We start from the raw sequence: 16,564 nt of genomic DNA, 5'->3' as shown, positions 1-16,564 counted from the left end.
TATAGATACAACAAAGGGGGGGTGGGGTGGGGGGGGGTGTCTTCCGCCTCGAAAAGAGAAAACTAAAGTCTGTAAAATATGATAGATGTCTATAAAATCCAACTGCAGAGAGAATGCAGAGAAGTGCAACAAAATTAGGAGTGACTGATTCACAGCAAACACAGGAAGGTGTATTTTTGTACAATGCTGTGGATTCCAAAAGTTGATTCTGGTGCAAGAAGTAACAGAACAAATTCCACAAAAGATTTAAAAAAAAAAAAAAAAAAAAATCATTAATATTAAACACAAGGATACTTTCTTCACCTTGTGTTAAGCTGCTGAAAGAGGGGAAGCATGACGGGAAGCAAAATGTAGCTGCCCTTTTCTAGCACTCTGTCTAGGTCTACATTCACCAATGATTCCAATAAGAGATAGGAAGTAGTGCAGACATTTTTTCTAGTTGTGGGCAAATACAAATCTAGAAGCATGCCTACCCCTCTCACTTAGGTCTTGATAAAGATTTATTTATGCATTATCCAAGTGTATTTTTCAATAGAATTCCTTTCTGAACAAGGGAAAACATTTACAAACTCATTTTCATTCATTTTCCAAGTAACACATGGTAGACTCAGTAGCTTCCAAACATCTTGTGATAAACTCACCAACATCCAAAAGCCAAATTTCGATGTTCTTATTCTCTTACATCTAATGGACATAATGGTAAAGAAGAGCAGGAAGCACTGCAGAGCTGATATTTAGAACTATTTAGCTGACAGTGAAAGCAAGAAACTGATGACTACTCAGACAGTATTAGCACACAAAGACGCAAAGACAGACAGATGTATTTGGCTAATCCCAAGTATTTCAGTAATATTTTGTCAAGCTCAAAATACACACAGAACGAGTAGAATTGATCTCTACTAACTTGTCTGGGTGTCACCACAGGAGCCAGATGTGCCTGGAAAGTACTCCTTCGATCTGTGATTGGGTTTCCATGATGTATGGATGGCAGTTCTTCATCTGCTGATCACAAACAAGGAAGTGCTTGTTTTCTTTTAAGGGTACTGGAACAACTTATATGGCTACATAAGTAAAGAATGTCTCAACTTCAAAAAAGGGATTTGTTAAAGTGAAGTACACATGACATACAGAACTAGCAAAAAATATGTTCTTTTTTTTTTTTACAATTGTTATTAATCTTTATTATAATTTTAATGTTATTAATTTTACTCGAAAGCGGAACAGAAAACCTGCATCTTAAAGTCTCTCTCTTCTAAATAATTTCATCAGAATTAACAAGGGCATATTTTTTACCTTCTTGACTTTCAGATGTAATGTAATTTAACATTTTAATTGGATCTTCCTGAACGGGCTGATAGTCTAGGAGTAAATCATCTCCATCATCTTCGTCAACTTCTTCACTGGTTTTCTTAATATCTGGTTCTATTAAGATACAAGTAGTAGAATTTATTACACATTTTTTTGCAAGACAAAATTTCAAATTCTTTTCCCCCAAAATCTCTGGCTTTTCAGTTCAAATCAGCCTGCTGTTAAGAATTATGAAATGCAGAATAGTAACGTTAATTACAACAAAACCCAGAAATTCTTAGTCCAGTATTAACTAAAATCTTCCTTAGAGTTAGGAATACAATACTCATGCTACAGGATCCATGCATAATATATTCTGTTTCAATACTAATTAACAGTATTTCTAAGAAGAAAAGAACAACAATGTTTATAATTTCCATTAAACATTTACAATGCTACCATTAATTTAATCTGAGTTTAGAGACCAAAATAATCTGTTTCACAAGACCTCTAGTCATTTATTGGTCATTTGGGGAAAAATGTAGAGCTTTTGTTCAATGCTACTTCATGAGGTTATAAAATCATTATATTTGAAACACCCCTCTGGACATGTTTCAAGCACTCTGGGATTCCCCAAATCCTATTTTCCTTCATGCATAGGACATACAAAAAATAACAGTCAATAGCAAAAAAGTAAATATCACACATAGTTAGTGCTGTGGCAACTGGATTTCGAGGGAATCTACCATACAGACAAGTTAATATATCACAATCTAATTTCCTATTTAGAGGGCCTATGATATAGTGATGATGCAGTTTTTATAAGATAGGTATTTTCCATAAAAAAAGCAGAGGGTGATATAGCATGTTCAAAAGGCCTAGAAAAATCATTAGATGTATTAAGTAGAAGCCACAACGTTGCTGTCAAAATACCTAACAAATTTCCAATATTGTCAGTAAAATTTTCACTTCTCAGTATCCACTCCTTTAATCATGTCAATGAAAAATTACTTTTTAAATGTCTGTGATGTAACAACAAAATGCACAGTTTATTGAAAGACTAAAACTAGACCTTATCATGAAGCAGCACTGAAAACATACTTTTTTTTTTCTCTTCAGTCTTTTATTCTTCACAGGACTAAGCTAACATCCATGACATAGAAAAATACTTCTATTTTCTTTTGGCACAAGTGCATGCATGCATGTCACTCATGCATTTCATAGCAGTTTAGCATTTTAATGCACAAAAAACCCACAAAAAAACCCCACCACTTTTTGAAAAAACAACTGAATTTACACAAACTCTATCACCATAAGAGTAACAGCAGAAGAATCACTGCAACTCTAGCAATGATGTACTTCTCATCCCAATATAGTAAAATACAATTAAGATGGAATACTTGGTCATTTGTCTGCATACTCCACTGAAGTTTACCTTCTCTTGAGGCTAATCCTAATCCTCCAAGAGTATACTCAACACCAGAAATTAATTACTGATATGAATCATTCCTTTGCAGAACAGAGGACAATGCATAATGTGCCTGTGTGCAGCACTCTGCTTTCATGCAAGTAATTTAATTCTTGAGAGAACTGAGGACCTTGTTCTAGATCACTGAGGCCAACCTCCTCCTTTTTTTCCCCTACCGCTTTTTTTAAAAAGGGAAGCTATCACTGTAAAACAGTAAGCCATGACACTGGAGACTGTTGTTTTCTGTTATTTAGATCCAATACAAAACTGGGCATAAAGCTTTAACTTGTAATGAAATCTTAATTTGCAGTGGAACAAGAAGTAAACTGAAAAACCTGTGTATTTTCTGAAGTACCTGGGTCTGATGACTGTGCCTTTTCTATCAGAACTTCTCGTATCTTCTCCACCCATAAATAAAGTATACTTTCACCAAGGTTCTGTCTGGAAGTTAAAACTCAACAGTGAATGAAGAATCATTTTTGCAGATGTCACTTGGAAAATACACCAAATAACATACAGATTTCAGGCATGCAGAAATAGAACATTACAATCTAGTGAGATAAAGAGCTTAGACAGCCTTGTAGAAAGTTCTGTCTCAGTAGTTCACTGGGTGAAACACACAGTATCTGCATCATTATATACTCCCTCTGTGGCTTGCTTTATTTTATTTTTATTTTTAAAGATCAAAAGCACCAATGCTGGAGGAAAACAGGCAACTGGCAGAAACTTTCTGGCCACTAAGGAAAGGGAAAGCAACTGTGAGAAGAGTAAGCTGGACAGTCCTCAGTATTTTCAAAAGAATACTAAGCCAGGATGTCTAGCCTTAGAGCTTGCTCTGGATCAGTTTTCTCTACAAAAAGTACTGTACTGACAGTGGTGAGCTCCTTCAGCTGCTCTCTGGCTGTAGGGGACTCCTTCCCCTCATGTTTGGGTGGGGGGGCTCTTCCTTGGAACAGCCCCACTTCTCTTCACCCTCAAGCAGTCAGTGCACACACAGCAGAGATTGGTCTTGGTGGACTGCGATAGTAGGTCAGTGGCAGCAGACACAGGGGAGCATTGGACTGATATGCTAGAGTTTGGGTAACAAGCAGTCCTATAGGACAGGGAGGTAAAGATTTAGGTATAGGAGTCCTTAGTCAAGGGGCACAGGTGTGTATTAAGGTACTGGGGAAGGATGAGATGAACACATTTTTCATGCGCATATTCAGAATTAAGAAATGCTGCCTTAATGTGCAGCATGACCCAAACAACTCAAAATGTATTTAAAATGGTGTCCTGAAAAGTTGTCTTCACAATTATATTTTAATATGTTTATGAACTGTGCATGTTTGTCTCAAAAACAAAACTAAAGATTTAGGGCCGTAGGTAACTTGGTTGCTCATTGATTTTATTCTTACTGCCACCATCTGGGGCACCATGTAAGTACAGTATATCAGTGACAAAATTACATTTTTAAACTCTTACTTTGCTTAATGTATACAGCACTACTGCTGAATACATTCAGAAATTCAAACAAATATACATTTTTAAGAAAAATATTCAAGCAAAAATAAGGAATTTATAAACTTGTAGCTCTGTCTTCAAAATCTGGGCAGACTCCAGAACAATTCAACGCCCTGATTTCATGCTGCTTCTAATCACACAGAAGCACTAGTTTAATACATGAAGAGCTACATTTGTTTTAATGATGGAATGAGAGATTAGACAATGAATAAGATTTCTTCGTTTTGTGCAAGTAAATAGCAATTTCTTCTGCTATAACCCAATTTCAGTTTCTGCATATTTGCAAATTACACTTAGTCTGAACAGTTACCTTTCTATGCTGCTATTTTCTTGTCACTTGTGCCTAAGTCATGAAACAAAGGTTTCTATTGAGTAAAAGTCTTACCAGAACAGCATCTTGGAAGAAAAAAAAACAACAACAAAAAACAAAACCAAACATTTGCTACATTTTTAAGAAGTTTTTGTCTCCCAAACCAGACTTCTCATCTGTAATTAATCCACTTTTTCCACTTCTTTAAGAAGACATAGTGATTGACAGTATAGTTCATATTGATTTAGATTGCAGAACTATACAATTTAGATCACTAGAGACTAGAAACCTGGTAAAACACACAATGTAAATGATGCAGAGTACCTCTGTTTATCTGACAACTATTTAGACACTGGATAGATAAAAGACTTTCACAAACACTGTGTGCATCAGTGACTACTCCAGAAGGTTTTTAAACAGTCTAAAATTACATAGATGGCCTAAAGTACAAACACATTCATCTCCTGCTGAACAAACAAAAATGAGAGGAGACCAGTGAATGCTCTGAACAGCAACTGATACAGACAGAATGCAGCTGCAAGAGACTGATCTAACTAGCACAATTTAACAGCCTACAAGATTGCAGGGGGAAAGAAAAAAAAAAAAAAAAAAAACCAAAAACTGCTTCACAACCATGCTGTTTCTCCTCACAGTCCTCACATGGTAACTTGCACCAGATGCTCAAGACATTTGAAGAACCACCTATAGCAGCTCTACCTCTGGTAGAGACTCCTGCAAATCCTATGAATCTGGACAGGGTTAAGGACAATCTCTGTCCTTTTTGCTCCACTGAACAACTGTGGCTAATATGATCCCACAGAACTTAAAATCCCTGTGCATTTTTAACACTTCAAATTCAATTTTCCTTGCTTAAATTATCTGTTTCTTAATTAGATAAGAAACCCAGTTAATCAAAGTAACTGAGTAATTAGATAAAAAACCCTCATGCAAGCTAAGTGCTCTCTTCCTTATTTTATAGCATTAAAAAAACATTTCTTATGCAAGATGTTCAGATTTCAATATTTTGGGCATGACTGTGCTTCCTTATGACGTATTTTCATTTCATTTAGTTTATATTATCTTTGGGATCTGAAAGAATCAAATAAACCATATTAAATTACTACATTTACTCCCCAACTTCACAGTAATTCGAAAACACGTAATTTGAGTATTTCTAAATGTTCCATTTATTCTCATGCATTCATTATGTGTTGTTGTTAGCTGCACACTGTGATAATAAACAGTTCGCTATGTTACAGATTCTAGTTAATAGATTCTACACGTGCTTAATTTGTTTTAAAACCTATTTACCCCTTAGCTATCTTTAATAAAAAGTGTTTTGCCACTTATACTCTAAGACACAAACAAATGTTTTCACATCCTGTGGTTTAACATTCAAATGCAGAATACTGCAGAAATCTCACACTTCATAGCACCAATTCATAAGCAATCTCATAGATTCTAATGGGAGTCTATTCTATCAGCAGTCAAAATGAAGACTTCCATCCTTATACAACACCAGGTCTAAACAATATAAAAGAAATCTGTCAGAGTTTAACACAATTTGTTCTTGCAAAATGCTTAGTAAATACACGACACCTTTAACTGTAAGATTTATAAAAGAAACTTGCTGTTTTATGGCTATTCCAGCAATCGCTTCACAACTACTAGTTCATGCAGATACTTCAAAAGCATACACTGAGCAGGGCATGCAACTGAAAATACACTGTCTCCTTTTACTATATTCCACAGTCTCTAACTTACACATATATTTCTTCCAAGATATTTGCTAGTTCCATATAATCTTGTCCTCGAAGCCAAGGGGCACTAGAATGAAAAGAAATACCATGAAAATTGTGCCCATGTGCTGATTCCAACATCTCAACAAACATTCATTTATTTTAAAATGTGATAAAAACCTTGAAAATAAAACATTGTCAACCATTCCCACTTAACAAGATTCCAGTTGTAAACATCTTGGTAAAAGCATGATCACCCAGTTCTCTTTCAAGATTCCTAACTTGGGCTGCCTTTTCTTACCTCAGGAAAGAAAGCTGAACCCGTTTTTTATGGTAGGCCATTGTCACTCCAGAGTCACCTTACGTATTATTAGTTTACCTTTCTAACTCCTTCAGCACCATAGTACCTATTCTATTTAGAATGATCCTTTGGTTCTGTACCTGTACCCTCCTGGTCTCATGTTAAACTATAAACTTTGCCTCAAGTTTATCAGCACTATTTCGTATTGCCTTGTCAATACTGCTGACCAAAACTCAGTAGATAGGCTGTGTGTCATGCCCTGCAGGTCCCTCTATCATCCAAATCAGGGACCTGACTTACCCGTCTCCATTCCCATGTTGTTTACATGTCAGGAGACACGGGGAGAGCAGGGAAGGAAAACAGGAAAATGGCACATACCACAGCTCCATCACAACAAGAGTCAGTGCTCAGCTGAAAAGCATGCCTTACAATCTGAAACAAGGATCCAGACAAGAGATGTGATGAATGAAGTGATGAGACATCATTGTCCAACACAACAGGCAGCAGACACCACATCTGCAGTCTAATTGCTGTCTTGCCACAAAACAATGCTGCAAGAATTAGAATTGAGGGCAGAGAGCAAACTGTCATAGGGAGCTCCATGAGGCTAACCCAGGAAAAAAAACCCACCATGTTTTCTTGCTGAAAACATCCCCCATCCTTGGTATACTTTAATTGAGGGAGTCATCTTTAATTAAACTTCAACTTACACTGTAAACAATTAACAGTGATAATTCAGAAAAGAAATACAAATGTTTGGAAGAAAACTTCACTTACTTCAGTTGATAAATAGGTGGCTCTGCAGTTGGATATCCTGGCGGCAAAATCACCTGAAAGAAATTGAGGGTAAGTATTCACTGGACTACTCCTCTCAGCTAGCTGAGCTTTACTGACGAACTCTGATGTCAAGCACTAGGACTACAATCAGTGTTACAAATGAAGATAATAGTTAGCTATCTTGTTACAGAACGAAACCTGAACATCTGTATTTAGGATTCCAATAATGGTAATGCATACAAATATCATAGCTCATGGTGCAATTTTCGTCGATGAAGTGTCATGCAAAATAAAGTGCAGAAGAAATTTTAAAGGAGCTGCATGCATGGTTACTGGACTTATTTACGTGGCACTGCACTTCCGTAAGTAGACACTTCAGTGTTTCTTCCACTAAGTCAGCTTACTGTTTTCAGTTCTGTAAACATAAAGTAGCAAATTACTCAATTAAGTTGATGCAAATTTTGTTTTGTCTCCACACTTTCCAGAAAGTAAATCTAAAAACAATTGCAGCAGATTCACTGAGGTGTCCTATACAAAGTCAATGTAAAAAATATTTTTAAAATTAGTCTTTGTATAAAAACACTGAAATCAGTTTTTGTCAGGTGTGGAATTAGGATACATAACTACTGAAAATATCACAAGCACACTGATGTGTTACAGAACAATCACTGAAAAGCCTATCACAGATTCGAATCTAAAAACTCTTTAATCTGAGTAGATAATGAATCCTATTTAAAAAGGTTTCATGCATGCACAAGCTTTTGCCTGGCATCAGTCCAACTGCAAATCCTGTGCCAAACTCCTTAACACCACTATACCTGCAGACAGAGGGTCCATTTTGGTTTATCCAGACAATCATTAATCTTAATGCAATAGATTTTTTCATCTTCATCAACAACACACCAATCTTCACCATATATGGATGAAAGGGCTTCAATTTCATCAATCTAGAAAAAGCATTATGCAAAAATAAATAACACCCCCCCACACAAGCTTGTCTGCCAGTCACAGTTTTAAGTCTTGCTCTTTTACAGCTTATTTACAGATGTGGTAAGATTCACTACAATGGAAGGCCATAAATATTAGGGATCCAAATTCCGATTCACAGCATAAGTAACTTTTGCTTAGTTCTTCCGTACACACGCCATCTCTTAAATTTCTATGGATAATCCTGTAACTCTCAGCGGCAACAAGGTGAGCAAAGTGACGTGGAGCAGCTACAACAGGTCCCTGCAGCTCCCAACCAGTGCTGCTCCTGGTTGGGTCATCCCCCTGCGGGGGAAAGACCCCAAGGCCTTGGTACTAGCTCTTACTAAGTCAGAGCGAATAAAGTTATCCAGCGAATTCCCGCAAAAACCGGAGAGCCACCTTCCGCCTAGAAGTTAAACACCTGAAATGGGTCTTCAATGCAAATGTGCAATCAATCATCCGTTGATGCATGAACAAAGACAATCGCGCTGCCACTTGGACAGCACCGCGGCCCAGGGGCAGGGAGCTCCCCACAAGGCCGGGGTTCACCAGAAGCCACCTAAAGTCACCGCTTTCGACGCGGCGCTCATACTGCCTGCCCGAGGACACCGCGGCCCGGCCCGTGACACCCCAAGCGCATACGCACGGCTGCCCGCTTCCCTCCTCACCCCCACCGCCGCTCACTTGCTGCTGAGCCCTTTCCGTGTCACTCGCCGCCATCGGTACCTGAGGGGAGGAGGAAAAGGGCAGGCAGCTGCCCGGCGCGGGGCCGTGTGCGCATGCGCCGACGGGGGAGTTTGCGCAGTAGTGGCGGTGGAGCTGCCTGCCCTTCCCTCCGCCAGCACTCCCTCCCCGCCGACGGGCGGGCGCATGCGCAGAGCTTCGCAGTGCGGCGGCGGTGTCCCGGTAGGTCGCCGCGGGCCTCCTCCCGTCCCTCTATTGGTCGGCGTGCCCGTGCGGTTGCTGTTCCGTCCCGGATCCCAACCGGCGAGAGGATCGGCAGGGCAGAGGCGGCTGCTCAGGGGGACTCGCAGACTTAACGGGAGAGCCGGGCTCTCCTGCCGGGCGGGCCCGGTCGAAGAAAAGATGGCGAAGCCTCCCTGCATCAGCTGCCTCTGCGTGAGGCGCTCCCATAGGCCTCCCTGCCGTGCCCCTTGCCTCCGGTTCTCTCCGGGCTGGCTGTGCTTACCCCGCTCGTCTCAGCACCCGCTACCTTCCCTTGTTGTGGCCCGTGTTTCTTACCTACGAACAGCGTACCTCAGAGCAGGACGATCCATCCCATGGCCCACGCGGACCTTCAGACACCAAAACATTGCTACATCCGAGCCTGACTCCCGAATAACTATAGGAGTAGTTCCTCCTCCTACGCCTTTGTCCCCGGTGTGCTGCCATGCAGTTGCCCTGAACCATTCTTGGGTGTCTCTGAAGGTATGAGTGATCTCAAGTGATCTGTTTGTTTCCAGGTTAGGTTTAATTGCTACCCCAAGTAAGAGAAACTTAACGTATTCCTACAGCAAGTAGCCCAAATGACTAGGTCAAGATGTAGCATTAATAAATTGTTACAAAATCTACTTTTGTCATGCATTGCCTCAGAATCAAGATGACACCTATCAGGTGGTACTTTTGCCTTATTCATTACATCGTATTTTTGAAATAAAGCAGTTATATTTCAGTGATGATTTTACAGATACAGTCATTATTACCTTGCATTTATGTCACTCAAAATGAGTGATTAGCATTCTTACAACTACATAGTTTCTTCCAAAAAAGGATTGAAAAAAAATCATAGGTGTTCCAAGCAGTTTTCATTACAGTTATAGAAATGCACTTCATTTATTTAACATTGACAAGTTTTGTGTATCTCTTTTAGAGACAGCACTGATCAGTAAAGATCTCTTTTTGCTTGAGTGCAAACTATGGGTGTCACCTTTTCTGTAGTTTGTATGTTTTCTTCCAATGTGGTTTTATACTGACATAGTTGTGAAGAATTCAAGGTAAGCTTTGTTTTCCCCTTTCTCAAAAGCTGGAAGAATCTGCACCTGCTCTGGAGAACAGGATTAGAGTTCAGAATGATGGTGACAAACAGGACACACGTTCTAAAAACAAAAAACAGCAACAAAAAAACCCAGGATGCAACTGAGTAGAGACAAACCCAGCACTGTATTATCGACTGCATATATTCATGACGGAGAACTACTGGTTACACAGCAGTTCCGCAGAAATGATTTGTGAGTTAGAGTGAATCCCAAGCTAAGCATTTGCCAATAGTGCCATACTTTTGCTTAAAGAACCATCATGCTGGGATGTCCAAACACGTGAGGTAATGTAAGACATGTGAGGTAATCCTGCTTTGTACAGAACCACTAAAGCCCCAGCTGGGAGTCTGTGTCCAATTTAGGACTGCACTTCAAGAAGGATGCGCACTAACTAAAGTCTGGATTAAAGCAATAAAATCAATCGCAAATCTAGAAAGCCTGAATTCTGAAAAGACTGGAGAGAAGCAGTTCGTTAGTTTAAAGAGAACTCTGAGAAAGGTAGGCACCCTTAATATGCTACAGATTGCTGCAGAGAAGAGACTACATTTTTCTCCCTCTCAGATGTATAAAAGATGTGAAGTACATAGATTTAATTTTGAAGGTTGAGAGATTCAGATCATATGCCTAGGGTCTTCCTTTAGCACATAACTGAACCTCACTGTTCTTTATGGTGAGGCATCTCCCAAACTGATACTCTTCACAGCAGTGCATGAACTTTGATATTTGAAATGGTTACTAAATCCAACCTTTGGTCCTGTCTTGTCAGGGCAAGGTCATACACTGGGTAATTACTGATGCCTCTCTGGAACTAGAATCTAGGGCACAAAAAGCTTAAATCAGATATATATAATATTCACATAGTTAAGGAAGCAATATTTACACAGTATAAATAAGAAGAATGTTATCTGAATGCAATGCATGTAAAAGCTACCAACAATTTTAAAAGAAAAATATTTTTAAAATCAGAAATGGTTTCTAATGAAATACTGCTTACCTTCTACTACCAAATCTGTCCAGAGGAGGGAGGTAAATAGCCACATTTTTATGTTACCATAAAGAAAAAGAAACTAGCTGAAAACGCTCATTCTCCCTGTGTATATAACTTCAGCTTATGTGAGCTTTATTTGTTGCAAATTCTCTTACCTTTGCTAGTCATTTTTTTAACTTCATGATCCAAACCTCAGAAACTTTAGATTTGCATAATAACCCAGCGTGTTACATGAATGATGTTAGGAAGACAGTATGGAGTTTGACAGCACAAAGTAAATGCTGATTGGAAATAAAATGCCACAATTGATATGAGTGAAGAATTCTGATTTGTGACTAAGAATCATATGTAAAGTATGTATCATGAAATCTTCACTACAGCTGATGGGCTTTTGACTATTAACTTTGATGGGGCTGCAGTATGTAAATATAAAAGGATAAATCAGGATTGAATCACAAATAAGTGAAAAATACAGAACTAAGAAATATAAAAGAACTAAAACATTTGAGTAAAATATCAATAACCATGCCTGATTTTGCATGCAACAGTTCAAGCAGCATGGTATATTTGCAACTTCTCTTTTATAAAAAAAGAAGATGATTAAGAACAAATAAGGACAATGTCCTGTCATGTACTACCAGCTAATGCCCTCAGTTCTGTATTCTGTTTTTGAGCCGGATTTTCTTCTACTGAGGCTTTGCCAGTACTGTAGCTTTGTCTTAATAATAGCTCAATGACAGCATTTTGCTATAGTAACTTACTAACAGAACACAAAATTTTCTCTAATGTTCCAATTCCACTCTACATCCAATATAAATCTCAATCTGGGCCATCCAATAAGGAGCATATATACATTTAAGCACAAAGTAGTTCAGGTGATTTCAGTTTCACAGTGATGTGTTTTGCTAGATTGTGCTCTAAACTGACATAAATTAGCCATAAGATTCGTAATTACAAGCTCTCCACGTATAGCTAATTTATCTTTTGGAACTAAACCCAAACCAAACTGATTCCACTACAAGAAAAAAGTGCATTAAACAAACCTAAATCTTGTTCTAAGACTACATGTCTGGTAAGTCTAAGGGGAAGTATATGTACAGGTGACTTACACATTGCTTAAGAATGTTTCTTCTAGCCACAACCCAGTTGTGTGCTGGCTATAGCAGTGTACAGTTGTCTTCTGTAGAGCTAGAGATATCCAAAAGCTTTTCTACAAAGTAATAACTGCTAGCAGGTTTTAGGAGCCTTCTGGCAGAAGAGGATCAATGAATTCTCATGTTTTCTCCTGCCATGCCTGCATTCATATAAAAAGGGCATGTTAAAATGAACTCTTCTCTATGATTTTTTTTCTGCTAGAGAATACCTCCAGAAGTTGCCCAAGCTTGCTTCAGCGCTGCTTTGAGCAGCAAAAAGCACTCCTAATCTCAGCAGTTAATCCAGCTCACACTATCTACAAATTAAACTCATTACATGGTTATTTCCTGCAATGTACGAAATAAACATCAGCAACAGACTCCCATCTGTAAAAATTCCTATTGCAGGCAGTTCAGAACAACATGAAAATTTGCTCTCATCACTCACTGGAAGTTGCTCTTGGTAATCCAGGGAGAAGGTCTACAGGAATGACATCTGAGAGTGTCAGCAGAGTAGTTAATTCTCCTGTGCCTGTCTTTTGCCAGCATAGTAAGTAAAATCGGTATGGAAATATGACAAGGGCCTGTGCATGCTGCACTGCTTTCCAGAGTTGAGGAGCAACTTTCTCAAGTGCACCAAGGCTGCATGCAAGCTACTAAGGAGAAAATTTTTTGTTTCTGTCCAATGACTGTTGGTCAGTTAACGAACACTCAGTCATTAAATATTTTACTGCATGAAAACACACGTGCAACCTGTATCATTTATTACCTCCATTTGTCATTTCCACGTGTACACTCCCTTGCTAAATTGTATATCGCAAGTTTCACTGGTATGCCCTAGTCTGAAGAGGAAGAAAACAAAGTGTCAGTGCAGTAAAGAGTTATGTATCATAAATAAAATTGTGAAGTTTCAGGCAGGGTAGCAATATAAATGCCCAGTAATTCTTGTCCCTTTCCCAAGTCTGAAACGTTTTCTAAAAGTTCTTCCTTAGTTCAGCCCTGGATAAACCACTAGCAACCTAGGTCAACTGTGCAGAAGCAGAAAGGGGTGTAGGGAGGTGCTGTTTGTCTCATCTGAGAAGCTGCAAATGGTACCTTGCAAAATGAGAAACGATCAGCATCTTGGCTTGTATAGTTGCTAATGATGACATCAACCACAATACTGTGGTTATTTTCTTTCAAGTAATGGCAATGAAGAGTGGTATTGTTTCAAAATTTCCAGCTGAAATACTTCTCATCATAGGGTTTGGTTGCCTGCAGCAATGAATTCAATTAGTTGATTATGCACTACGCCCAGCAGAAGCTCCCTCCGTAAATAAGTTTCTCCTCAGGAAGCGCTGTGGCCTTACAGCTTTGAATTCTGCAGTCAGGTTGCCCCATCAGCCCCATCCCAGAATACGAGACATGTAAAATATAGTATGCTGTGAAAATCACTTACAAAACTGTTCAGTAAGTTCTGTGCAAGGCTGTTTGCTAGTGCATTCAACCCTAACATGGGAAGCGTTTCATGCTTTCTGCATTACTAATTTCAGCAGGTTATCTGAAAAAGGAAAGACATTAAAAAAAAAAGATAAAAGAAATGCTCAAACCAGAAAGGACCCTTGGTATCAGCAACACTGTTTTTCTCATTTCCACACTTAAAAGTCCAAAACGCACTGGGTTATTCCTCCAGGACGCGCAAGGAGGCAAAACATGGGTGAAAAACAGACGGTCCTTGAAGACGCTGGGAGCAGGGGGAGTGTAGTGATAACTGAACAGGAGACCACTGTACGTCCAGGAGTTGGTGATCCGCAGTACAGTTAAGCTGAGCAGGCCCAGGTCAGTGCTGTGCTGCCTTCAGGCCTGTGCTGTGGTGCACCAGGCCCGTTGGCTGCAGGATAAACTCCACCAGCAACTTGTCACAGAGGAGCCTGCAGGCAGCTCTGGCTTGGTGCAGGTGATTACACCACCTGCGTGGCCTTGCCTTTATCTAGCAAGAAGGTCTCATGTGCACATTCCTTATAAATAGCTATTTTCTTGTAAGAAAATTAAAATAGCTCAAACGACAGAGGAGGAGCTTCCCTCCATGGATGGGATCTGTGCAGCATGCTGTGGGAGAAGTCCATCCAGGGTCAGTCCAATGCTGCAGGAATGTGGGGCTCAGCATCTGAAGGGACATAAGTTTTACTCACTATTTGTATTACTTTTCCCTATTCTGTCTTTTAAAAACAGTAGTTTTATTAAGCCATTTGTTGTCAGGCCTTTCTTACTGAGATTCAGAATTAAACCTGTCACCGTCCCTCTCAATTAATTGCTTCTACTCCCTGGTGCAGAACAGGGAGCTACAGTATAACTGACTGGCTGAAAGGTAAAGCTCTCTGCTGTAAACACTGTGCTGCATTGCAACGGGTTATAGTGTAGGGGGATGCTGATACTTTCATTTTATTACAAAAATCCTGATAAATACAAGGAAATAATTCGAATATTTTTATACAGTATTCATGTATGTAAAATACAGTGCAAAATAGGAAAAAGGGAGGGACGCTTGATTTTATTGTGAGGTTGCTTGGAGCAGTTATGGCATTGTGAAGGATGGCTCAAAGCCAGAAGCAAGACGGAGAAATAAAAGGAAAGAAGCTTAGGCAGACTGACAGCAGTGGCCAAGAGCATAGGAAAAGATATGAATGCAGGGCATGAAACAGCTAGCGCTCTGAAAGTAAGGACAGCAACTTGAAGACCTGCTCCTAAGGAAAGAAAGTCAATGGGATCATTCACTGGAGCCTCCCGGATGTCACATACTTATTGCTCCTGAATCATCCCTGGAAGCAGATCTCTTAACTAAGATAAACTAATCTAAAGTAATGAAAAGCAGGGAAAGTCCAAACACAGCAAATTTGTGTTACCTCTGCAGGTGTTGGAACCATTCCATTTCTTCTTTTGGAACTTGATTCTTAAAACATTAAAAATATATGTAGCTATAGACAATACAGAAAAATGAAGCATGCCTTGTTATTTATGTCTCAAGAGTTTCACAAGAATTGCTCAGGTTTAAACTTGCCCACTTTTAGAACAGAAGTTTCATCCTAATCTTTTGAGATAGTTTCTCATGGCACCTGTGGCTCCTGCCCTGCCTTTTCAGTGCTCCTTCTGCATATGACACAGACTCAGTCATGCCTCAACACCGCAAAGCTTCCCTGCTTCCTTAATAAATTCCTGCAGGATTTTAAAGGCACTGTGGGAGCTTTCAAAATGCAAAACCCCTCTCAGGTGCTAAAGGCAGAAAAACAAGGTGCCAGCTACTGGCTTCAGGTGAAAGGTGTAGGGGAGAATAAATACAGGCAGGACAAAGAGAGGGGATAGGAGTGGTGGACTAAGGGGGTTTGTTTTTGTTTTTTTTTTAATGAGGGGGTGTTTTACTTTTTGTCGCCAGCAGTACCCAACCTCTTGCTCTTTTAGGTTGCTGCCGGCCACGCCGTTCTCAGGAGCAGTGCATGCATTCACCATTTCCTTTTACTCGCACCACGTTTGTATACAAGACTGAAGCGATTTCCAAGAACGCCCTTTTCCCCCCTCTGGTGATACATGATTCTTGTCCTCTTACAGTCTTCCTTCGAGGCCGTTTTGTCAACCTCTCCGCGCCGCTGGAAGGCCTGTCAGCGTCTCCGCGTTCCCGCCGCCTCTTCTGTCCCCCCTTCGCAGCTCCCCTCAGCAGAGGCGCGGACTGGGGTGCTCTCAGGGCAGACGGGAGCCAAAACCCCGCAGCTCGCGTTGCGGCGGCAGGCGAACCCAAGCGCGAACAGGGCACTATCTGTCGGGCAGCCCCCGCGGTCGCAGGGGCGTCGCTGTCCCTCCCTAGGAAGGGCGGCCGCCGCCGGCTGCGCGCGGTGCGGGCCGCTTTCTCTCAGAAAACGGGCGGGCGCGGGGCCCTGCTTCATCCCTCCCGGCTCTTCGGGCAGGCCCCAGCGGGCTGCGCCAAGCCCCGGGCTCCCGAGACCGGCCCCACGCGTGCGGAACGACCCCACCCACCCACTCCCACCCGGCCCTCTGGGGGAGGTGGGGGGCCGAGGCGGCCGC

At 40.5% G+C, this 16,564-nt stretch overlaps 1 protein-coding gene across 4 annotated transcripts in view; it reads right to left on the bottom strand.

Moving 5' to 3' along the window:
- The window catches only part of IMPACT (impact RWD domain protein), a 19,309-nt gene extending 10,059 nt beyond the window's left edge, over positions 1–9,250 (bottom strand). Inside the window, exons 1-7 of one of the 4 annotated variants that reach the window (XM_010574342.1) lie at positions 9,039–9,122; positions 8,204–8,332; positions 7,386–7,438; positions 6,333–6,395; positions 3,111–3,196; positions 1,294–1,422; positions 905–1,002 (exon numbers count right to left, since the gene is read on the bottom strand). In XM_010574342.1, coding sequence (XP_010572644.1) covers positions 905–1,002; positions 1,294–1,422; positions 3,111–3,196; positions 6,333–6,395; positions 7,386–7,438; positions 8,204–8,332; positions 9,039–9,074 — 594 coding nt within the window. In that variant the 5' untranslated portion in view covers positions 9,075–9,122. Of the gene's footprint in view, positions 1–904; positions 1,003–1,293; positions 1,423–3,110; positions 3,197–6,332; positions 6,396–7,385; positions 7,439–8,203; positions 8,333–9,038 lie in introns of all 4 variants that reach the window. The other 3 variants (XM_010574343.1, XM_010574341.1, XM_010574345.1) reach the window with 3 other exon arrangements.
- Between the last annotated feature and the right edge of the window lie 7,314 nt (positions 9,251–16,564).

The sequence above is a fragment of the Haliaeetus leucocephalus genome, unplaced genomic scaffold, assembly GCF_000737465.1.
Source record: "Haliaeetus leucocephalus isolate CR32 unplaced genomic scaffold, Haliaeetus_leucocephalus-4.0 Scaffold428, whole genome shotgun sequence".
Classification (NCBI taxonomy): Eukaryota; Metazoa; Chordata; class Aves; order Accipitriformes; family Accipitridae; genus Haliaeetus; species Haliaeetus leucocephalus.
Note: the sequence above shows the minus strand (reverse complement) of the source record. Positions and strands in the feature narration are given on the sequence as shown.